Here is a 25,948-nt window from a genome sequence, read left to right on the forward strand (position 1 = left end):
GGGTTCCTTCTACCATATGTGGTGGGAGTGTGGAATAGTGAAGCAGTTCTGGGAAAAAATTTATATAGAATTAAAGAAGATCTTAAAATATACGTTCTCAAAGAAAGCAGAACTTTTCTTATTAGGCATGTTAGGCCATGAGATAAAGAAAAAAGATTGTAAACTAGTGTACTATGCAGTTACAGCAGCAAGAGTAATGCTTGCTCAGATGTGGAAAAGACAGGAAATACCAACGGTAGAGGAGTGGAGATCTAAACTACTAGATTACATGGAAATGGATAGACTTGCAGGTAAAGTAAGATACATAAGAGACCAAAAATTTACCAAGGATTGGGGAAAGTATGTGGATTATCTGGAACTTATTAGTCAAGGGAAAATAACGCTAAGGGGATTTAGAGATGCACTGTAAGTGAATATGAGTTATTGTTTGAAGATAATAGGAGTACAAATAATGTATAACGAATAATGAATAGTATATATTAAGAAATAAATATAAAAAAGTATAATGACAATATTTACTAAGAAATGCGTAGCTTAAAGTATTATTTCGAATGATTGTCGGGAAAGCTAAAGGAAGTCCCGAAAGTGTTAATTTAAGAAGGAGTAAATGTGAAAATTAAGTTTTTTTTTCTTTTATATTTCTTCTGTTCTTACTTTTTTTCTCTTTAGTGGTGTATGATTGTGTATGATTTCTATTTTTATTAGCTCATGTGTGTGTAGATAATTCTTTTGTTTAATCTTTTTCTTGATGCAAGTAATAAAAAATTAAATGTGAAAAAAAAAAAAAAAATTATATGATTTCAGGTCTTTTCTCCTGTATGTCAAGCTTTAGAGAGCCTGACATGCATTCTTTTTTGGACCAAAGCAGTAAAATGCCCTAGTGTGCATTTTGCTGATGTTGCCCTTTAGCATGCGATTGTATTTGTATTTAAATCAAATTCCAGTTGGGCAAATAGTTGACTTTCCACAAAACGTTTCATTGTCCCTTGGGCTCTTCCTGCTGATTTCAAAAATATGTTTTTGAACAGTCATTTCAAGGATACTTTGCTGCCATATATGTTTAACATTGACATATAAAATCCTTGGTTGTGGTAAACAGTGTTACTGTAAAATAATTCAGAAAAGCTTCAGAAAGCTTACTGTTACCATTCTTTATTAATGGCTTGTGAGTAAATATAATTTACATTGTATTTGGTTTCAACAAATGTTTTGTTTGTTTGGAAAGTATTCTCTAGTAATATTTAAAACAGATTATTTTCTTTCTTTTAATTATGGTGGAATTTTAAGTTGAATATAATGTGAAGGCTATGCTTCTGTTACTAAGGTAACCATATCCTTGTTGTAATGAGACATTTGTTAACTTCTGTATACAGCTTGTGGTTCATTCCATAAATACTTGTGGGTTCTCTGATGTCCTTCACAAGGTTTTATCTATGACAAATTTTTACCACAGCTCTTGAAGTGCTTTGTGAGAATGGGTGTGGGTTTCTTCTTAAAATTATTCTCTAAAATCTTAGCACATTTTAAAAAAATCTCCCTCTTCAGCTTTGTTGCTATTTAACGTATTCCATCCTTTTTTTTACCATGTTGAATGTTCACCTATTGAAATAGATTTATCAGTAGCCCTTCGTTGAGTTAAGGGGAAACGTCTTCTGTTTATTCATTAGGTAAGTTTATTTTACACCAGTATTGTGGGACCAATACCTTAGCCCAGGCTTACTTTTTATTGCAAAATTTACACTAAGGATGGGGAACTTGTTGCCTTCTAGGCTACAACTCCTATTATTCTTGACCATTGGCCATCTTGGCGGGGACTGATTGGAATTGTACTGCAGCAACAAATAGAGAAGCATAAGTTACCACCTTTCACAATCCTTTTAGTATTAGCTAACATGGTGTCCTTTGACTCCCAATTTTCCTCAGCCACAGCTGGCATGGCCAGTGGTTCAGAATGATAGGGGTCAAATCTCAACACCACCTGAAGAACACCACTTTAATTCCTCCTGTTCTAGGGCTGGGTGCTGTTTTCCCAGTGAGTTCCATGTGTGGAAGACACTGGCAGAGCAGACCCCGGCTGCCTTCAGGACTGAGTCCTCTGGAAGATCTAATCCTGCTGGGGTCTGCTTCCAGCTGGGGAGCAAATGTCTCAGTCCTGCTGAATTTGACTGTACATGTGTGCTCCCTTGCAGAACAGGCATGTGCAGGAAAACTTCTTTTACTCTGTTTCCCCTACCACCATGCCCCAGATCTCATGGGATGCCCATCCCAGTGCAATCTGGGGCTGTCTCCATCTGACTAGCCTGGTTCTGCCCAAATCAGCCCAATACGATTGGGGCTTCAACTGAATCCAGTGTGCTGCCCTACCAGATACATTAACTGATGGGAACGCCAACATTGGTATTAATATAAAGTAACCCTGGAACTCACTAGCAGACACCTAAAAACAAATCTCTAATTTAATGGTAACTGATTTGATATAAATAACATTTTCTCACAAGTGGAAACTAGTGTGACAGTGCGAAGAACTGTAGCTGGCATAAAACCACCATTCAAAAAGGTCTTTGGCATATGTCTCCTGCATATTGTGTGCATTGATGTTTAGCTGATTTAACTTGAAGGCTTTGTGTTTGGCTTTGGCAGGCACGAAAGCAACGGTGTACACTGTGGCTTCCTGCAGCAGGAAATAAGTTTCAAGGAATACTATCCTTCTTGCTGCCAAAATTTACCATAACAATACTGTTGGAAATGACTGAATAGTTTACTGTTTGCCATTTTACTACATTTTAACTCTTCAGGTTTAAAAAGTTTGTTTTCTATATGTTTTCTTGTTTTGCTTGATATTTCATGGGAATCTGTCCTTCTGTTTTACTTGTTAAAAAAGCTCTTTTTCATTCAGGTGGTATCTGCTACTTTTCAAATAGTTGCATGTTTGCAACCAGGGCTGTAGTCCTAAGCACAGTTACCAAGAACTCTGTCTAATTGAACGCAGTAGGGCTTAAAGGTAAAGGTAAAGGGACCCCTGACCATTAGGTCCAGTTGTGGCCGACTCTGGGGTTGCGGTGCTCATCTCGCTTTATTGGCCGAGGGAGCCGACGTACAGCTTCCAGGTCATGTGGCCAGCATGACTAAGCCACTTCTGGCGAACCAGAGCAGCGCACGGAAGCGCCGTTTACCTTCCCGCTGGAGTGGTACCTATTTATCGACTTGCACTTTGGCGTGCTTTCAAACTGCTAGGTTGGCAGGAACAGGGACCGAGCAATGGGAGCTCACCCTGTTGCGGGGATTCGAACCGCCGACCTTCTGATTGGCAAGTCCTAGGCTCTGTGGTTTAACCCACAATACCACCCTCGTCCCAGTAGGGCTTAAATTGGAGTAAATATGCATAGGATCACACTGAGTTCTTTGGTCCCCTTGATATCAATGGAATTTAATCATGCTTTACCGTACAATAATGCCTGACCCACTAGCAGCTGGCAGGGTGAGTGGGACTGTGTTGCTCTCCCATCTTCTCAACAACTTGTGTCACTGCTAGTACTAACAGGGAGAAGGTGAGAGGTAAGGCAGCAAGGAGTTTAGCATTCTATGGGCACAGTGTCACATAGGCACCACTGCTGCACCCGCATCACACTGAGCTCTGTGCTACCTTGCCGCTCTCCTTCTTGATACTAGCAGAGATGAGAGAACAACAGAGACCCACCCATCTCATCCCACTGGCCAGTCCAGTTTATGTTTGCAGAGAAAACATCCCTATGCATATTCTTTGCTGGATAGGAATTTTATATATATGCATGATGCCTGTATCTAGAATTCCTTTTCCTTATCAAGCTGCGGAGTCTATGCATGTATAGCCTGATAAACAGAGTTGAAATCCTGTCTATAGATAGACAATTAGAATTGGGTGTAGTGAATTGGGTGTAGTGAATTGGGTGTAGTATCCCAGTTTTCTTGTTTCTGCTAAACAGCAAAGTGGCATAATCTCTTGGGTCACAGCCATTATCTGTAAGAAATTTAAACAACTGATGTCAAGGGTATTTAAGTATTATGCATGCATGTTACAAATTAGGAAAGAACAAATGGCCATAGGAATGATGTAAAATCAGTTGGGGGAACCACTTCCATGAGCCTCTTTGCAAGTGAGACCAGGCCTCCTGATGCATGAGGATAATGCATCCTTAAGGTAAAGGTAAAGATACCCCTGCCTGTACGGGCCAGTCTTGACAGACTCTAGGGTTGTGCGCTCATCTCACTCTAGAGGCCGGGAGCCAGCGCTGTCCGCAGACACTTCTGGGTCACGTGGCCAGCGTGACGAAGCTGCTCCGGCGAACCGGCACCAGAGCAGCACACGGAACGCCGTTTACCTTCCCACTAGAAAGTGGTACCTATTTATCTACTTGCACTTAATTGTGCTTTCGAACTGCTAGGTGGGCAGGAGCTGGGACCGAACGACGGGAGCTCACCCCGCCGCGGGGATTCGAACCACCGACCATGCGATCGGCAAGTCCTAGGCGCTGACGTTTTACCCACAGCGCCACCCGCGTCCCTTTAATGCATCTTTAGAGCCCTGGAAAATAGCATTGGGACTCGTCAAGTATCAGAGTGAAGAGCTTGCCTTCCTCTTCAGCCCAGTGCCACTGCAAAGACATGCATGACCTCAGGATGAATGCAGCAAGCTACAGTCATCTCCTAAATTGAAGGCTCTTCAAGGCTGTATGTGCAGGGGATGAGCAACTTAACTTTCTGCTTTGACCTAAAACACATTGCTGCAGTTTTTGCTGGTTTGAAAGAAAGCCTAAACATTGAGCCCCAGAAGCCAAGAGCTGGACTTGTGGGCTGCTTTTTTTGCTGCTAGATACTTAATCTGGCAACAAATGTGCAGTCATTACTCAGTAGTAATTTTGGAGGGATTGGTGGACAGCAGCGGGATAGTCATACTAAGATTGGTGTTGACAAATAGATGATGGAATACTAGCGGATTACTGTTGTAGTTAAATGTGCATAAATTTGTATCCAAATAAAATGAGTTGTAATGATTTTTTTGTGAGAGAAGTTAGAGGTGCCTTTTAAAATGTCACCCACCATCCATGGTTTTTGTAAATACATGTATTAAACATTCTCAAATCTGCTGCCCAGAATAACTGGAAATAACTTTACATACATATACCTTATCAGTCAGAAAAGACAGAGGTGTTATGTGGCTTCATGCCTGGGAGGTGGGGAGGCCACCCGCCCTGGATGAGATTGCACTCCCCTGGAAGCAGCAGGTCCACACTTTGTGGGTGCTCCTAGATTCAACACTATCACTGGAGGCTCAGATGGCCTTAGTGGCCAAGAGTTCCTTTCTTCAGCTACAGCTATTTCATCAGCTACTGTTTGACAGAGATGACATAGCCATTGTATTCCATGGTCTGGTTTGGATTATTGTAATGTGCTCTACACGGGCCTGTCTTTGAAAACAACTTGGAAACTTCAATTGGTCCAAAATGCAATGGCCAGATTACTGGCTTGGGTTCCCTTCAGATGTCCCATTTTGAAACAGCTGCACTGCTTGCCAGTTCGTTTCTGGGCCCAATTCAAGGTGCTTCTGTTAGAGTTTAAAGCCCTAAACAACTGAGGCCCCAAATACCTGAAAGATGACCTGCTTCCCTACAGACCCTCCCAGGTGCTGAGATTGGTGGAGGGAGCCCTCTTGGTTGTTCCACCGCCATCAGAATCTCTGTGGGCGGTGGCCTGGGTGATGGTATTTTCTGTGGCAGCCCCTAATTTGTGGCAGTGTCTTCCTACAGAGATTCATCCAGGGCCTTTCAGGAAATGCTGAAGATGCATCTTTTTACCCTGGCTTTGGACACTTGAGATGTATGTTCTGTAATGTAAAGTTGTTTTAAACTCTTTTTTATATTGTGTTCTAATTGTACAGTGATTTATGGCAATATATATTATTACTTTGTGTATTGCTCTGCAAAAGCAATTGGTACATCCAAAGCGATCACTTCAGTTTCCTTTCCTCCACCCATGTGCCCCAGGAACTTCTTCAGACAGTCCCCAATCCTCTGGAGCTGATTTTGAGGGGGCTGCAGATGAGAGGAGAGAAGGGGGACATTCCATTCCACTAGTACAGTGGAACATCGGGTTGCGGACGTAATCCGTGACAGAGGCACGTCCGCAACCTGCAGCGTTCGCATCCTGAAGCGCTGTGCCTGTGCGCAAGTGGCAAAACCCAGAAGTAACCTGTTCTGGTACTTCCGGGTTTCCCGCAGTCCACAACCTGAAAACATGTAACCTGAAGCATCTGTAACATGAGGTATGACTGTACAAGTCTCTTGTGTTAGCAGAATTGGAGCTTTGGATACCATCCAATTAAATTATATAGCAATATTTCTAAACATGTAATATTTCTAAATGCAATCTAATTATCAAAAGCTGCAGTTAATATGACTTTAAGAACTCTCAAGATAATTTTAAACAGCTCTGAAAGGCACAAAAACTGCTTTGTTATGCATAGCAAATCTTGACAACTAAAAGTTTTAAATATGATTCAAACACCTACATGAGCTCTCTGCCAGACCCTATCAGCAATATTGGAATGTAATGAGGTAAAAATTAAAAATGCAGATCACAAGTTCAAAGGCAAGTATATATACCATATTCAAGAGACTTTAAAAAAACCTAACTGCCCAAATTTGTAGTTTATTACACATAAATTTAGGGTAACTTGCCACAGTGCATTGATTTTTTAATCGCTTTAAAGAGCTTTATCCATGACTGTAAAAGGAGGAATTCAATAAACAGTATAAATTTGTCTTATTTTGTTTCTTAACTTGAGAAGCAAGTGGCAGTTGGGAGGGGCACATTGTGGAAAATTAATAATTCTGACCTGCTTTGTAGGTTTCTTGTAAGCTTTACTGAAATAATATATGAACAGTTCTTCAAGTACTCAGAAAGGCTGAGATGAATGACTATTGCCTTCTGGTTTCTTGCTTTGGGCTCTTTATTGCCAGTTCACTCATTCATCATAAGGAAGATTTTTGGCTTTCATTTCTTTCTCCCTGCCTTCTCTACTAGACTAACCTGATTGCCCATACCCTTTCAGAGAATATTAATGTGCAGATTTCATTGAGGGCCTATATCCCTAAACCTTTGCAGTCTTTCCCAAGGCTTGGTAACTTTTAATATTTTTATTACTGATTGTTTGTCTCTGAAAGCAGACAGCTTTTACTTGAAATCAAAGGAATATAATGTTTTACAGACGTATATCAAATGCTTTACATACATTATTTCTCTGAAATGACTGTGATTCTGTACACCTTGGCACCCACCTGGCTTCTTTGAGTATATTATAATTTCCCACAGATTTTTACATTTAATAGTCAAAAGCACAGCATACGCATTCTGCTGAATTCTGAAGCTAAAGCTAGCATACCAGTATAGAACTCGCAAAACAAACACACACTTCTATCTTACTAAAAGTTATCATCTCTAAAACATGTGAATTAGAATAAGAATAGAGTATCTTACTTAGTTACTGTAACTTCTTTGTCAATGCAGTCTTCTGTGGTTAATATTTCACTGATTCATTAGAACAAGCATTAGCTGAAGACAAGACTTTGAAGAAAGAGCAAATGTTAGTTTTGTTAATGTAGCAGAGTATTGCATTTCAACTTTGGGAAAGGATAGTTGATTGATGCAACTTGGCAGGAGGGTAAGGCCCCACATGCTGCTGAAGAAGGGTGAAAAAACTGTAGATTATAATATACCTCAGGATGGGTGTTTTAATATGTTTACATTTTTTCTGCTTTATTTGAGATGCTGATAACACTAGGTAAAATTCCACATTTGTTATTAACATGGCTTCTATCACATTTAATATCGAAATACCACATTGGGTATTTCTATGGAAACTCTGACATGCATGCTGTTTAACAGATAATACAATAAAAGTGTGAAACTATAGCAACTTGGGTTTCTCCGCCCCCCCCCCCCCCCGAATATAGTTCACATCATAAACTCTGGTCCTCCTTATGATTGCAGTTATTATGAATGCAGTTATTAACTAATGTGGACCCCCTTACATTAATTTCCCCCACTATATACTGTATAAACAATTGCATAAGAAATTGGAATGGTACAGATATAATGTGTGTAACATATTTTTTTCTGTTTCTATAGAGAGCACAGTACATATCATACGTATAAGTTATCTATTAAAATAATTTCAGTGTGGTCATTAGAGGATTTGACCGATATCCACGTATGGGTTTGATAAACTGACACAACAGCGAAAAAAGAGCTCCTGTCCCATGTCAGCTTATCAAACACACTATGGATGTTCTGTCTTTCATCCAACATCAAAATAACATCCACAGAGTAAATAGGAAGCTTGTGTTCAGTGAAACTCAACCTCAGTACTTCCAGGTGAATATATACAGCACCTGATAAGGCTGAGGTATTGTACCACTAAACGAACAGAACCTTGAGCAACCAATGAGTACCAGGTACGACAAAATGAAAATGGGTGTAGAATCCGAAAGAGGTTGTTTGCCTCAGTTTAGTGTTAAGCCAAATATTTATGTAATATTTTAGAAAGCCAAAACCTAGTGTCCTGTTACAGACAAGCAATGTTGAGTTTTGAGCTAAAATTATTTAACCCGTAAAACAAATCAATAAAGAATGTGTTATGTTCTTACATCTGGTTTTAGCACCAGTTATTTCTTCTTGCTGCTGACATTACTCCCTGTTCTTTGTCATCCTTTCTGAGTCTATTTAGAAAAGTTATGTTCCTCTTGTGACTGGTGGAAATGTTTTATCATCCAAACATATCACGAAACCTCCATTTAGAATTATGCATCTGCATCATTTGCACAGCTATCAAATCAACATTTAGAATAAGTCCTGCAGTAAAAGTAAATCAACATTATTCTCTCTGAGCACAAAAAAGTATTAAAATGTTCACTCTCACTTTAATTTTTTGTTGAAGCGTTTAAACAAGAAACAGATACTTTTTTTAAATTACCAGGCAGAATACACATTAACACAGCAAAAAGCTGAAACTTAGTTGACTTTTACATTTCCCCGCATTTAGCCTGAAAAGATATAGTTGCCATACTTTACCTTTTTTTCCTCCCTATTGTGCTCCAGATATACGTGTAAGAGACAACTGCAGTGGGAAACGGTCTTCTGCTTATTTGTGGTAAATTACTGTACACAGAGCTTTTTGGAACAAGGCACTACTTTTAAATGTCTGGTCACCTCACGGGATATGTAGTGCATTTCCTGCCACTAGGATAAGAGGAAGGAAGCACTAGGCCAAAACGTTTGATGTGTGGTCTACTGTAATTCCTTTCATGTGTTCAGTGGCTTTTGTAGGATCCATGTACTACAATCAATTCTGACCATGCTGTGGTCCGTTTCATTAAAGCTGACCTTCCTAAATGGAAAACAAATTCACATTATAGTGGCATTCACCTGCCATCATTACAGGGGAAAGAGTTATCATATTTTGCCCTTAAGCTGATTCTTTTCTAAGTTTTGTGAGAAGATTTCCTTTGGCTTATAAAGTTCATTTGAGTGTGGAGATAAAAATGCAAAGCAGAGGCTCAATATTATTTTTCAAAGATTAATATATTAAGAAACTGAGAGCGAGAGGCCTCTTAGACTACTTTTCATAGTACAGCTGCCATGTGCAACCCTTTTGGAACTCTCTGTGTTTTGGTTGCTGCCAGCTTCCATTCATTTAATGTAAATCAACCAGCCATGCAGATCAGTTCCCATCACAAGAATTTAGATCAATCTATTTTTGCTCCATGTCAGTTTCACATAGTGTGCTTATTCATAATGCCCTTTCTGTCACATTTTTGCATTGATCTGTGGGGTGGGGTAGTTTTTGTTTTTTAAAAGAATCTATGAAAGTATTTTAAATAATACTTAAATATTTCTTTTATTATCTTGTCACAAAATGTACCTTTACCTTTTCCCCTCAATATGCACATTTCTAAATGGATGTTCATACACATTTTGGTACAATTTTTGAGCTGAGCACTATATTGCAAAATTCAGGGAAGTGCAAAATGTAAAAGATAATTACGTCCTAATTCATGCATTAATCTGGGAGGTTCAAATTTAGGTCAGTTAAAAATATGGATCAGATAAAATTCTCCACCCCTAATTGGATGCTGCATGGGCACAAACTGTGTAGTGTGGGCTAGTCTATACGTTGAATAGATACACATAATATTGACTTGTGGCACAAGGCAGCTGCTGTGCAGACTCAGATCAATGAGACCTCCATGCCAAAACTGTTATCATGAGAGGTGGCTTGGAATATGGGTTTATACCAACAATAACATTGTTATATGAAAAACAATTGTGTACCATTTCCACTTCTGTGTAAAATGCTGATGCAAATTCAGATGGTGGCTCATTTGCCTTTCCCTGTTTAGGGAAGCTTTTAATATTTGATGAATCATCGTATTTCAATATTCTGCTGGAAGCCGCCCAGAGTGGCTGGGGAAACCCATCCAGATGGGCGGGGTATAAATGATAAATTATTATTATTTGCCAGACAAGATGCAACCTAGGGGATCTATGAATAAGACATTTCATTTTTCAAAAGTGTTAACAAGTAGCAGGAGGTGTGCCTAATTTGTATCAATACTGTAACACTAGGATAGGATCTTAAAGATGTCGTCGTCATCCCCTCACCATTTTCCTGATTAAAATTACTTCACTACCATAACACACACACCCTATTTTTTTCCATGGAAGAAATTCAAATATCAAAGTGATACCTCTATCTGTTGTCTCCCCGACTGAGAAAATAGCAAGTGGGGGAGGGGGAAATAGGTGACAAACCCTCCCCAGTGCCATGGACCTTATTCAAAGGGGCTGCTAATTCAACTTTAAAATACTAATGTACGGTATTTAAAGGGGGGGGAAGGGGGGGAGTCTAATTACTATTAATAGTACTGCTGCCTCACATCCAGTTCTGTCCAAAGTTTAGCACTGACACACTTTGATGGTTGAATTAAATTTTCTTTCATTTACAGTTTTACAAATGGAAACTGAGATTCAAAGTTGATGTCTCAGCTTGTTCCTTGATTATTATTTTTTAAAAAGTAATTATTTACATTTAGATCTATACACGGGGCAAAGCAAGTCCACAATTTTGACAACTGCACCAAAATAAATTATTTTGCTAAAGCGACAGTTGTTGATTAACTTAACCAGTGGTGGTCTTCCACTAAATGTCACATGTTTTTGGTGGAAGATGGCAGAGTGCTCCATGTGTACTTCTTAAGAGGATGGGGAATGTTGTCATGTATAGAATAAGCATATGACATTTTTGTTGAAAAGTAATTGGTTTTAGTGAACATTATAAAAATGTATAATTCTTCAATCTGCTTTTTTTTTTTCCAACAGCCAGAATACAAAAGGCAGTTTGTGCAGTTAACACTTTTAAAGGGCGCTGTGGGTTAAACCACAGAGCCTAGGACTTGCCGATCAGAAGGTCGGTGGTTCGAATCCCCACGACGGGGTCAGCTCCAGTTGCTCGGTCCCTGCTCCTGCCAACCTAGCAGTTCGAAAGCACGTCAAAGTGCAAGTAGATAAATAGGTAAACCTTCCGGCAGGAAGGTAAACGGCGTTTCCATGCACTGCTCTGGTTCGCCAGAAGTGGCATAGTCATGCTGGCCACATGACCCGGAAGCTGTACCCCGGCTCCCTCAGCCAATAAAGCGAGATGAGCGCCGCAACCCCAGAGTCGGACACGACTGGACCGAATGGTCAGGGGTCCCTTTACCTTATTGCCATATACACTTTCTCAAGCTTCTGAATTGCTCTTCAAATTGCCCTGAGTTCATTTTGGTTCTTGGGCACAAGCAAGAACATTTCAAATACAGACTGGGAAACACAGCACATGGAAGCTAGCATTTGTCCTCCTTTTGAAAAGTGCTTGCACCAGATTATTTTTTGCTTTTTGAATTTGAGGGCAGTAATCCATTGGGGAGAGGAAAATCACATGACCCTAAAGAATGTGCATACATGGTCTCTGGAGCCTGGTTAAGGGCAGGTTACAGTGCATCCATATTCCATGTTTTAGCTTTACAACCCTGTGTAAAGTATGCTGACTGAGGCAGGTGGGAGTGTGGCTTTCCCAGTCACCCAGGAAACCAAAGCTTCTGAACAATAACCTTCAGAGCCAGACATTCCCAATATATAATATGAATATTCCCCTAGCTTTGGAGTGAAGAGAAATGTGTGAAAGTAAGGCTTCCTTTAATAAATACGATTAAGCCATACATCACTATTATTTATATCCTTTTTCAAAACTTCTATTTTTTATTTTTGGTTTCTGCAGTCTTTTATAAGTCTCAACTGACCTGTAAGGGAATACATTTGACTTTCTTACAATGAACCTCTGAATTATGCCTATTCAGCAGTGAGTAATAACTGATTCAACATGAGCTGTGTCTTATATAAACATACAAAATGCCTGACCCAGACTAAATCAATTTAAAAAGGAAAACATCAAAGTTATGTTTCCTGTTACATGCTTAAGGTCTTCTCTGGGTGTATTACATTAGTATATTATTTACCAACTATAGTAGGCTTTTAGTTTATTCTCTGATGCCACCTGCAAAGAGAACAGTAGAGAACGTATTGGATACAATAAATTGTACGTCTAATGTAATATGTCACAGTGATTAAGAGAAGCTTTTACAACAGGGATCAGGAAGTCTTTAGCATACCTTACAGTCCAGTTTTTAGTTTCTATAATGTTCTTATGCTGCAGAATGTGACCAGGGTAAAGTTCAGAGGGGCCACTGATTGCCTTGGGTCATGCCTCACCTGGATTTTAAAGTCCCAAGAAAATCTCCAGGGTCTTGGAACAGGGGTGAGAGACAGAAACATCTACGCTTGTACCCCAGAGAACATTAGCTCAATTCTCTGAGCTGTCCCGGTATGTTTTTGGCCTGAACTGTGTAGCAGAAGGAAAATGAACTTGTACATCATTTACGAACATCATCATAGGCCCTAATCTGTTTCACTGCCAGGGGGAATGTGTTGGTAATATGAGATGGGGATCTGTAACTCCCCCAACGAGAGATTTGACTGGACTGTTCCATTATGCTTTTTAAATGAGCAGTCAAGCACTTTTATTTTTCACCAGGCTTTTAATTTATTTTAATTGTAAATTAATTTTGCTGTTGGTTGGGTTGTTTAACTCTGTTTTGGGGTGGCTGGCATGGGATCCTTCAGATGTTGTTGGACTCCGGCGTCCATCAGCCCCAGCCAGCATTGCCAGTAGTCAGGGATGATGAGAGCTGTAGTCCAACAACATCTGGAGGACTACATGCCAGCCATCCCTTGCTTTATTCTCACTCTTATTGCATTGTGACTGTGTTTTATTGTTGTAAACATGTGCGTTAGGGTATTGATGAAGAATCATCTGCATAGCTGTCAACCGTCCCTTATTTGGCGGGAAACTCCCTTATCCCAGCGCCGTGTCCCGCTGCTGTCCCTTATTGATGATGTCCCTTAAATTTCCCGGGTTTCATGCTCGCCCGGCTCGGGAGGGGAGCAGCAGCTCAGGTCCTCCGCCGCGAGAGAGGGAGCGTGCTGGCGCCGTTGTCCTGGCGCGAGGAGTTCCATCGGCCCTTCCCCGCCTGAGGGGGGGCAGTGAGAGAGACTCTTGCCACCAATGCCTGCGAGCCCGGAGGTGGCAGCGGTGGTGGCAGCTGAGGAGGCAGCCTGAGGGAGGAGGAAGAGGAGGGGGTGGGGAGGGACGCAGAAGGGCCGCCGTGGCGCCGCAACCGCCTCATGCCGGCATTGACAGCATCTGTCAATCCTACCAATGTATGTAACTCTTTACAATAGCAAAATCCCTTATTTTGGCTGCTGATCCCTTATTTTTGAGGCTGTTGGTCCCTTATTTTCAAATCTGGAAGTTGACAGCTATGGTCATCTGATGTTTAGAGGTGAGCTCCTCACTTCAATTCCACCCTCTCTTATTAGCACATAAGTGTCTTGCTCCTGTTTTGCAGCAATTTAAAATGCACCCCAGGTCTCCGAACTCAACTTTTGTCTGTTATACTGGGTACAAATGGGGCAGCTGTTCCATTCTACTCTGATACAGGGCTGGGTATTGTCTGTGGCTGACATGTAAAGGGCGGTCCAGATGGCAATTTCCCCTCGTTAATTTTGAGATGTGGCAGAGTAGAGGGTTAGCATGCAAACTCTGGATCCAAGTATTTGTTCTCATGCACATACTGACCTCAACAGAGGCAAGATGAGGTGGATAAGGCAAAACAAAGGTACTCTAGCTGTGCAGGACTCAGGCTGAATGCTACATGAGAGCAGAGCTCACATAATGTTTCTACAGCAATTGCTCTCCAGCTGAGCCTTTTGTAGGAGCTGCAGATTTGTTTTGGTAGCTGGCTCCACCTTCACTAGATGCTTCTTCATTTAAAGGGATGCAGTGGAACAGAGGAGAATTTGGTTTTACTGGGGCCTCTGAGATGAGTCAGAGAAGACCATATGACATCCTTAGTCCAGAGGCCTTTTCAATAGAGAAGGTGCTTCTAAGGGTGACTTTAAAGCCATTTACACCTCCCACTCTGAATCACCAACCTCATCCTCCACAGAAGGAGAGTCCAGCCCCAGGGCCATAACAGCCATTGACCTAATAATTAACCCTATTGTTAAGTTACTGTTTGTTTAGACTTTCTGTCCACATTATGGCCTTGAGACTTGCTCCAGTCCATAATCTCAGAGATGAAAACAATGCAACCTCTCTCTATTATCTCTTTATTTTTTTTTATTTTTTTATCATTATAGGAGAGCCCTGAATCTGGGGATTCTTCGTGATCCTGGATCAGAGGTGGAAGACAGACAGTATCAAATAGACCTCCAGTCCATCAACATTGGTACTGCTCAGTGGGATCAATTGAAGCCAGAGAAGGAGAATGGTAAAGGGAGGACAGTGCCAGAGAATGAAAGGAATTCTCAGAATCCAGCACTTGAGTGGAATATGGCTAGTAGGTAAGAAAGCAGTGCGAAAATAGTGCCTCGTATTCTTTAGCAAAAAAAAAACTTTATGATAATAACATCCCACATATTTCAGCTGAGCATGCTGTTGTTTGTACATTCAAGTGTGTTTGCATTCCCTAGCAAGCATGTTTCCCGTGAGCTAGAGATCTGGACAGTACACTTTAAGTTTTTGTTTTGTAGCACTGTTGCACTGTAATTTCCATGCAGATAAAGTTATGTCTATATTTCCATAATAGCTTATAATATGGCCATAAAATATAACTCCAGGCTGAAACCTGGCGTTCACATTTCCAGTCTATGAACAACAGAGTTGTTACCCTTTTGTTCTTTTACAAAGTTTGAACAAAACCAGTTTAGACATTTTTAAGCCGGCAGAGGACAAAAAGAGTTCCCCCCGTTTGTTGGCTGCAAACCAGTTTCTGTGCTTCTGTAAATGAAAACAGCTGCAATTTCTGAAATGACAAATTTCTGCTGATTTGTTGATATGCAAAAGAGGGCTTCCAGCTCAAGTCTACTTATAAATGTTACTTTGACATCTTCCATTTTTAGTGTTCCATTTTGATTATATTGCTACAGTAGACTTTGATGCTTTTTTCCAGTTAGAGGTCACAGTAGCCCTGTGCAGCTAACATGCTTTTCAGAATGAGTACAGGGGGAGGGAGTTGGGATTGTGCCTGGTGAACACAGTTTATGCCAGGCCTGTCTGTCTGCACAATCTCTACCCTGCAAAAATGTACAGTATGGATAACACCAACATAACCTGCATGTTTACATTCACAGCAGAATACTGAATTGTTGTGCTAAGGTTTAAGGGTGGAGCTTTGCTCCCAAATCCATTCATTGTACAAGTATATGGTACACACAGGGCTATAGTGTGACAAATCGATGGTGACATTTTGTTACATCTGCATGGGAGATATAACATGGTAGACTTGGGATAAATGCCTTTTTTTGCATTAAACTAAAGCACTACATTTTGATTCCTGAATTATAGTTAGTGTTGTTTAGTTATGTTTCTGTTTTCTTTATCATGGCTACCCAAGCTGTTCACACTGTCTTGAACAATCTCCTACATGTTCAGGATTCTGAGTTAGCCCAGCAATATAAATATGCAGAGATAAGGCAACAGAGTAGACGTCGGAAGACATGAAGGATCCAAGCCAGCGGAAGCATACACTAGGAAACTACAAGATGTCTAACACCCTATTTAACAGACTTTAGAATATCACAGTGACTCTTATAAATCATAAATGTCAACTGTAATTTTGTTTTAAAATGATATAATTTTTAATGACTTTTTAGAGCTGGAGACTTTGTTTCAACTTTCAGTCTGCAACGAGTCTTCTATAAACCCCAAAAAGTGCAGTTTTCAAAGGAAATGCTGATTCCACAGTAACTTTAGCTATGATCATGATAACTGTATAGCATGTACGTTTGTAAAAACAAACCACAGGTGGGGTCCCTATCAGATGTTCTGAAAAATTAAAGAGCCTTTAAAAGCTTTGCAAATGATTCACTGCTCTTATCTATTAGATGAAGTAAAATGTGCTGATATTTATAACTGAAACTCTTGATGTAAAACATCAAAAACTCCTTTGGTGCCTTCAGTTGAAGCACTTAAGGACTGGATCAATGACAGTAGTTTAAATGATTTAGGCAGATTTGAGCTTTTAGCTGTTATCAGAAAGACTAGATAATGGTCAAAATGTAAGAAAATTAGAACACGGTGTATTCCTCTATACACATTTCTTAAAGGGAGGGGAACATGGATCACCTTTCCTTCTTTGCAGAATGCCATTGTCTTTGTTTCAAGTTTAAAAACACAGTGTATGGGCTTTACTAAGGTCCCTGTGTGCCTTATTTCAATGGGTGCCAAATTTATAATGGAGCGTTCTAAATATTCCTCTGGGATGTAGTGGTAGAGAACCTATTCAAACATGCTCCCCCCCGCCCACCGCCATGGGAATGTGCAACATGTGGAAAACATATGGCTGGAATGGAAAATCCAAGTGGATTTCATGGGACAGCTATGATAAAAGGATAGCATCAGCTCCTGTGCCCTGATATTTCCTGCAAAATCCATGTGGATGTTTAATTGTGCAGGTCTTCATGGGATTCAGCATAGAGGCTTGAATGTACTAAGATAAGCTAATCAACAGGAAACATGTATTTCATTTCTCTTACTGTAAAAGTGTTTGTCAGACTTCTCTGATAATCCCCCCCCCCGCATTAGTGCTTCCCAATAACTAAAATGATTGTTGCATCAATGATATTAGGAGAGATCTAGTTTCCATTCTCCTTTTTTAGAATGGCTGTATGGCTAAGTGACCTGTATCTTTTGCAGCACAGTAGTCAGCTGCACTGTTATAGTGTGCATGAATGGAAAGGCCCAACTAATATACTTATGTAACCCAACTTGTGATTGCTGGTATTTCTCCATTATTTCTCCTTATAATTATTTTGTGTGGACATGCAACAGCTTTCTTGTTTTCTCTATTACTCTAAACAGATGTTCTTTAAGGTATACTAAGATGGTCAGCTACTTTAATATTTCTGAAAGTCTTGTCTTTGAAAAAGGTATAAATATGTAACAGATGCCTAAGTGGATCCTGGAGTGAACATAGTGTGGTCATAGTACCATCATTACACCGTTCCTTATTGAGGATGCTCATATGGTACCCAGCTGTGTCAAGTTAGCAGAACACTTAAGGATAGTACAGTGTGGAAGACTTAATAAAGAAAGTGCAGGTTTATTTCATATTATTTCCTTGGGATCACTGAAATGGACACTTCACTTTTGAACACAACGTTGTCCTCAGTTTCTCTTTATAGTTGCATTAATTCTAATACCTGCTTCTGCCATCTTCCTAGATTAAACCATTAAAAAAAGCTTAAAAGACCATTTTAATGATTAGGAAATTGGTACTGATGTGTAGTAAAATAGTGAACGATCTTTCCTTTCTCCAATGTGATGATACTAGAGGGCTGAAAATGTCAACTCTATAATAGATTTATGCAAAGATGATATTAATCCTTATGTTATTATATTTTCTTCCACTATTATTTTTTTCATAAACCATTAATTGCCTCATGACTTCATTTTTAACCTGGGAATTTGTTTAAAAAGTCCTTAAATGATAGCCTAATAGCTATTATATTCCAATTGATTTTGCATCTCATTAACGGTAAGCAGTAGTCCATTTTTGTAAACCTCTTTCAAATAATACAGTTGTTTTTCTTTCCACACATCTATATTTAAGGCTCTATATTTATTTTTGAAAACCCAGTGGAACTGTAATGGAATAATGGGTGAGAGGCCGTTGGACCATTTTGTCCAAATTTTGAAATTTTGTAAATGTGAATGGATTTGTAAGCCACCGTAAAGAGCATAATTTGCTTTTTGAAAGTTATTACTTTTATAGGGACACCATCTATTACCAAGTTCTCTAATGTGCTCCATATATTTCTCTTATTGCCAGACATTAGGTCGGTCATGTTGCTAAGTTGGCATGCATTGTAATAGCTGTTTAGATTTGGGGGCCCCGATCGCCCAACAGTTGGGTGATGGTACAAGCAAAGATTTTTAATTGTGTGGTCTGTCTGATTGAAATATGAATTTGTTTTAATTGCAGGCGCTTGGTCCATAATAGAACGTTTCATTTTGTTCAAGCATTGCATGTCCATATTTATTATATTCCAGACTTTGCTATAATTTGTCCGATAAAATTTGTTTAATCAGTTATGGGCAACCTGAATGCCGAAGTATCTGAAGCTTTTTTCGTAGCTATTGGGCTTTGTAATATTTTGTAGAAGGTTGCAGGGGAATATGAAAGAACATTACTTCCAATTTTTGAAATTTTACCTTAAGTCCAGAGACATTTAAAAAGGTATCCAACTGTATACTCAATAACCTTCCAGCATTAATTGAGTCCTATAAGCAATACATAAAACAGTATCATCAGCATGGAGTCCCAGAATGTATTCCATTCCATTGATAGTTACAACCTTTCCTGCTAGAATTTGGTGTAATCTCATTGACAGGGGTTCTATAATTAGAGCAAATAATACAAGTGATAATGGGCAACTTGGTTTTGTCCTGAGGCCAAGTTAACATTTTTGTGAATTTGTATTACTTATCCTAATTGTAGCAGTTGTAATATCATAAATATTTTCCAATAGTCTTACCAGTTTAGGGCCAAATCCAAAAAAACGTTATCACTCCGATTAAGTGCCGATTAAGTTCTACACAGTCAAATGATTTAAATATATCTAATGATAAACACACTGCTGTTGAGACAGTCTGTTTAGTATGGTGTGTTATGTTTAATAATTTCCTACTTGGGTCTGCAATTTTATGCCCCAGGACAAACAGAGCTTCATTCAGATGAATATATTTCCCAATAAAAGTTTTCATTCTGTTAACCCTCACTGTTGTGAAAATCGTGTAATCTGAGTTGAGTAGAGAAATTGGGTGATATGATTCCACTAATGAAAGTTATTTTTTAAGGTTTGGGAATTAATATAAATTTTCTTTTTCTTTTAGCATCAAGCGGCATCAAGAACGAAGAGCTATTTTAACTCCAATTTTAACAGACTTTACAGTGCGAATAACTGCAGCTCCTGCCATCATTTTCACAAAAGTAATCTCACCAGAGAATTTGCATACAGAGGTTGGTATTTGACTTGAGATGTACTCACATGGCTTTCAGATTCATGTATCTTTCTGAATGCAGATATTTGCAATAGTTAAAACGCTACATTAAGTTGAGTTTAATTATAAAACAAAAACTCGCATTAGCTATCAAAATGTTTCTCGAAAGGCTCTGTCTTCTGTAAATCCTTATGTGTAGGTCAGAAATAGTGATTATTGCATGTATGCTAAGAAGAGCAATAGATGGTAATTGTATGCATGTTAGCCTATGTTTCTGTGTTTCTTAATTACATTTATAACACACATGAATACTGTTTAACCAACAGAGAAACTCTGTGAGGTGGATTAGGCTGGCAGCAGGGATGGACAAATTAGTTTATTTCTGCTCCATGTCAGTTTCACATGTGTCTAGTCATATGCCTGGTTCATCCTTTCCAACACACACACATGCATTTGAATTCTATACATTTCTCCCTAAAATACATGTCTTTGATTTAAGACACAGCTCCAGACCAGAATGCCACTTCTACATTTCCTTGCAGCTTTCTTGATTTTTGCTTCATCCAGTTGCTTCCTTCCTTTCCATTCACATCAGTTCCTTACAGACATCACACAGCACCCTCTTTGCTCTCAGCCCAGTTGGAAGAGGAACCTATCCTTGCTATCCTTTCACTGTAAATGCCAGGGATTAAATATGGGGATTGTGGGGCATTCTATGTTCAAGGGATATTGTGTATTGATGAGGCGTTGCACCATCCTCACAATGCTGACTTGCTACTGCAAATGTGCTGGAAATGAAATCTAAAGGAAAATGTTAAATGACCTAGGGAATTGCTGTGCTGTAGAGAAGGCATCCCATGAAAAGTAACAGATGAATTTTACTGTAGCTCTTGTTAAAGAATATAAATGCTTTGGTTATTATTATTTTTTTTAATCAATTCCCTTGATGAAATTCAGTGAGGAAGGGAGAGGCCTACTACAGATTACTAATAAATACTTATGCACATGTCATGATAAGGGTTATGAGCATCTGCTTAGTAAGCAAACCTGCTCATTTTCTTCTTTCCGTCTCGGAAGTAATTTGCCAGAAATGGTCAAAAGCTTTTCCTATGTGTTTAACAACAGCCATAAAATAATGGTCATCTAACTATAATTCTGCCAAGATGTCAACAGTAGTTTCCAGGCAGCTACAAATCAATTAAGTCGGTTATTTGTGGGTTGCAATGTACAATTTCATTATAAACCAAGATGTGTTTGTATTCCACAATGTATATCTGTCATTGAGAGCAAGGAAAGGGGAAGTGTAGTCCTCTGCCAAGAACATGAATAGAGTCTCTGACAGCCCAGAATTTGATGCAACAAAGAAACAGGACCTCACACATGAAACAAACAAAATGTATCTTAATCATCAAATATCCTGTTGGAAGCCTAGTGGTATGCTATTCCACCACTCCTCCACCTGATTTCCTTTTACAGATGGTGCACAGTGCTTTTCTGCCTGAAGAGATAAGAAAATGTTAATAGTCCCAATTTGGAGAGTATAAATAGTCTACATTGTGTTTGGTTAGAAAAGAAAATTACATAATTGCCTTGAAACAGCTGGTATCCATTGACTTTGTTTTACAAACTTGTTTTTCACAGGAAATTTTAGTATGTGGCCATTCTTTGGAAGTGAATATGACAACAAGCCTGGACTTCTTCCTCAGTGTGGCTCAAGTACAACTCCTACAGCAGTTAATACAGACTAATATGGTTGGACTGGAACCATCCAATAAAGCTGCAGAGGTAACTTCGTTCTTTCAGAGTTACTATGGTTCATATACTGCTATCCCCCCCACCCCCATGTACTCTTCAGCATGTTTTGGCTGGAAATGTGTGTTACCATTTCACTGCTACTGAAAATGTCACCTCAGTGTTGGGGTCTCTCCTTCATGCTATCTATGCAGGGACAAAACCCTGTGACATCTTTGTGGTACATATTTCCTTGGTCTCCTTATGGTGTCCAGATCATTTGAGGGGGGAGGGTATACCTTTTCTCTTCTTCCAATTATTGGCAACAGTAAAACTGCCAAAATCACATTGACACAATCCTTCTGATGGGCCTGCTGGGTGATCCGTGCCTCTGGTGTTCAGATAGGCAGGCTTGCATGTCTAGTCCTTGAAGTCTTTAGTTTTAACCCCAGTCCCTAAACACATGAATGAATTAATGTTTATTATTACGGCCAAACAGCCAGCATAAGTCCCTAAGCACATTTCTTAGGTATTTCATTTATTGTATTATTTATCTTCCTTTTAAGATACTTAAGAGTAGTTTACCTGGTGTTCCAAGTGGTTTCCCATCTAGGTCTGGTCTATGCTGGCTTTAGCTACAGTGATAACAAAATAAATACTAAAAAGCTACAGTATTCACTTAATTTCAAGAAGTGCTAGTCCCTGCCCTATACCATGGGATTGATTGGGGGTTGTGGGCTTAATCTTAATCATACAGTGAGGTTGGTTCAGTTTGCTGAATTATCAATTTGACATGTATTTATTTATTTCATAAAGTGTATACACCGTTTGATTGTAAAAAAAAACCCCTCAAAGCAGTTTAGAAAGCATAAAACGGTAAAATCAAGAAAAAATAACAAGCTTACTTTAAAACATACAAAAGTTAGAATACAAAATAAAAAATAAAAAAATTTACCTCAACTTTCTAACTATCAGGTTAGGTTTGCCTAAACAGGAAAGTTTTTAGCGGTGTCTATTAGAAGCATGTTAAGTGTCAAGAGAAAAGGGCAATTGTGACACTTGACTTGCCACAATTGTCCGGCAGTGGAGGCCAGTTGTGCAGTATCATTCTTATCCTTTCTACCACCACCTTCTACCTCTGGCCAGTAATGGATTCCAGAGCTATGAATCAGTTATCTGCCTTGGTAAGGTAGCACCTTCCCATCTCCATGCATTTTCTTTTTGGAAAGGCAGATCATTCAGTGGATGGTCGAATGTGGTGACAAAGGGATATGTGCATCATTTTACCATATTCATGTTTGCATCCAGGTGGCCTTGATTGACTGGCTGTTTGACACAGTCAATGGACTGAGTTGTTCATAAGCAACACCTTTCTTGGGGGCCAGGATAATTAGCTGGAGAAGTGTTAATTGAAAAGTGGACTGCCCTGTCTACTTCCTATATACAGGATTTATCAAATGATGTAACGTTTACTAGCGTTGCATGACTTGGTTGCTTGGAAGGGATGATGACCGGAGAGGCTGTATGTGAGAAAGAGATATACCCTGGTATGGCAGGTCTGTGTCACAGCAGTGTTTCTATTTTTGTTGAAATGCTGAATACAAGACATACCGTTTTGCTTTTTCTTGGATACTTTGCAATCATGGGGCCTCTTTTGGAAGTTAGCTTTCAGAGCAAGTATACTATGGGAATATTTGCAATAAATAACTTACAAGGCAATGTTTCCCATCTTGGTGGAATGGATAGAATCATAAAGTTGAGTGTGTGCCCAGAATTTTAATTTAGGGACGGTGCTGCTCAGAAATCCGGCACTTTGTCCATAGACCGTACAAACTTTGACAAAGAAAACCACTTTAAAAATATATAGCACTTTTATCATGTCCAGAGAATGGCACACTCTCTCTAGTTCATGCGCTTCTTAATTAGCGTAGGCCTTTTAAGGTAAAACACTTATAATTTTGTATTCTGCTATAGAAATAACTGGTCAGTCAGGACATAGCTATTTAATGCCTTTGCATGAAGTGATTCATTCCATACACACTTCTACAACCAATCCACTGTAAGGATTTCAAAATATTCACCCCAGTTTTACTGTGGTTGGTGTCTGCTGAGGTTCTGTTCTTAGACAGAGGAGCTTAGCCAACACAGCATTTCAGAGACTGGCTGGGAAGCAGCAGAAAGAGCAGAAAGTTGTGTTGCTTTAAATTAGGGAACCATGTCAAGGTTGTTTGGTTTCTCTGCTGTAGAGAAAGGAGAGGACTTATTTTCTTGTAACTTGTCACAGAAAAAGTAATCCCACGCCCCTTAGATTCTATATCTACTCTTCCTAGCCTTGCTATTTCTTCCCTTACTCACTATTTAACCTTTCTGTTTATTCCCCCGCCCAGACCCTTGCCCTTGCTGTTTCTTCTCATCAGTTCCAGATTTACATAAAGGCTGAGTGGGCTACAGCCCAGGGCCTTGTAATCTTGGGGTGGGGGGCTCAGTCTCTTGCCAAAATAAAAAACAAAAAAGGCAGATTTTACTATCTAGGGCCCTTTGCTTAGTAACATTAAACATGTGGTGTATGAGTCTGTGACTATAACAGTTACACAAGTGCGTACTTACTGTTTAGTAAAGTTCATGGGGGCATTAAAGCTACTCAGAACCAACTGATATTGTCAGCTATGAAGCGATACATGTGTTCAGATCATGGTATATAATTATAAGGTGCGTTTTGGGAACAAGTGAGGATTCTTTTATATCATTGTGAATCGCAATAAAATTTAATTTTGACTTTTCGTGAAAATAATGAGTAAATGATATGAAAATGGTGCTACCCCTAGCTTCAGCTGTTCCTAGCTATCCTGACCTTTTCACCTTCAGCTGCAGTGGGCTGCTGCTGACCCTGCTGTGATGGATCTATAACTGGAACTTTGCTTTGTTTCCTCACTAATCCTCAAGTGTCAGACTTGAAGTCTCAAGCTTCTCTGTCACATATGAGGCAGAATTACACTTGTCCAGCACTTCTAATGGGGCTGACTTCTGACCACATGGCATGCCCAACAGTGTAGGGGTGGAGAGATGTGGGGGGTTGCAATTTGGGTACTGTATTTTTTTCTCATGGCAAGAGTGATGGTGTCATCTGCCAAAGTGGTGTTTGCCACCATTCTTAATATGTGTTATTGAAGGACAGGTCTAGCCTGGCACATGATCTCTTTATCTGGAAGGCTTCGCTCAGAAAGTCACTCAGTAAAGCTTCATGGCTTATCAAGGATGCGAGCCCAGGTCTCCGCAGCCAAAGTTTCACATGCTATACACCACAGCACCCTTTTGACTCTTTGTGTGCCTGGGGAGTGGCAGTGGGAAAGGTCCTGAACTTCACAATTTACCACTGTATTCCTGCAAATGTCCTGACACAGCTATTCTTTTACAAGAGATCCAGGAGCAAACACAATGATGTGTGTTTCTTGGAAGCTTCCTGGCAGTGCCCATTTAAAAACCCTCCATGCCTAACTAACCCTCAGACTGCATTTTAAACTTTCATATCAGCATACAGACTGTGTAATAGCTCCAGCGTTTAGGAATTTTGATCGTTTCTTTTATCTTTCTCTGGGAGTTGTTATAAATTATTTTATGGCAGAGAGCTTTTGTTTTCCCTTGCCTCCCTCTCACAACCATGTTTTTCTTCTCTGAGGAATGAACAGCCAGAAGAAGAAATAAAGAGCCAAAGATTTGTTCCCCTTGCTATATGCTTTCCAGCTCCCGCTAGAAGCTCTCTCACATTTCCTTCACCAGTAAAGGAAGGCCATCTTCTGTTATCTAAGCTGCAAACACCTCCTCCAGCAGGCAGCCCTTTGAAGCATCTACAAACTAAAAGTTCAAAGAAAACCAACAAAAAAATATCCAACTTTAGGCTGATTTATTATCAAGGTTTCTGAAGCTAAATATATATAGTTTGACTAAGAAATGACAAATGGAAAAGAAAAGCCATAAATCTGCAAATATTTGCAGGATGTAAACACAAGGGAAAGGGGGAAATGTTAGTGTTTCGCAAGAGATCACTACTAGAAATCAGATGTTGACATTCAGAATGGAATTGTTTTAGAGGGAGACCAGGAAGCCTATTGCCTGTGTTAATGCATAATGCTATAAAATTATTTTGCAAGGAATCATGTCGAATTGTTTAAATTAAACTGAATTAAACACTAGAAATACCAGGCCAACCTATCTTTCCCTCCTTCAGCAACTGTTCTTCACTCTCCAATCCTGCACCTTCTCCTGCCTCTGCCTCTCGTTTCCTGGCTGTTACAGATTCCCCCTGTTCACTGATCATTTCTTCCAAGTCAGTTTCCAACCCCTCCATCCTCTGCTGCCCAGAATCCAGCCACCACTCCTCAGTGTTCAGCCAGTCCCTAACACTTCTTTGTGGTCACCCCCAGGTTGTGGAATGGCCACACCTCTGTTATTTTGTGGGTTAGTTTTATGATTTTAAGGTAATCCTTACTTGTTTTTAAATTGCATTTTTATTATCCACCTTGAGAC

At 39.6% G+C, this 25,948-nt stretch overlaps 1 protein-coding gene across 5 annotated transcripts in view; it reads left to right on the top strand.

The window, feature by feature from the left end:
* Positions 1–25,948, top strand: part of VPS13B (vacuolar protein sorting 13 homolog B) — a 358,520-nt gene that overhangs the window by 203,049 nt on the left and 129,523 nt on the right. For all 5 annotated transcript variants that reach the window (XM_083622696.1, XM_083622693.1, XM_083622694.1 and 2 more), the window contains exons 31-33: positions 14,830–15,033; positions 19,586–19,712; positions 21,335–21,478. In XM_083622696.1, coding sequence (XP_083478822.1) covers positions 14,830–15,033; positions 19,586–19,712; positions 21,335–21,478 — 475 coding nt within the window. The remainder of the gene's footprint in view (positions 1–14,829; positions 15,034–19,585; positions 19,713–21,334; positions 21,479–25,948) is intronic.

Source organism: Podarcis filfolensis (genome assembly GCF_964270895.1).
Source record: "Podarcis filfolensis genome assembly, chromosome: 7".
Classification (NCBI taxonomy): Eukaryota; Metazoa; Chordata; class Lepidosauria; order Squamata; family Lacertidae; genus Podarcis; species Podarcis filfolensis.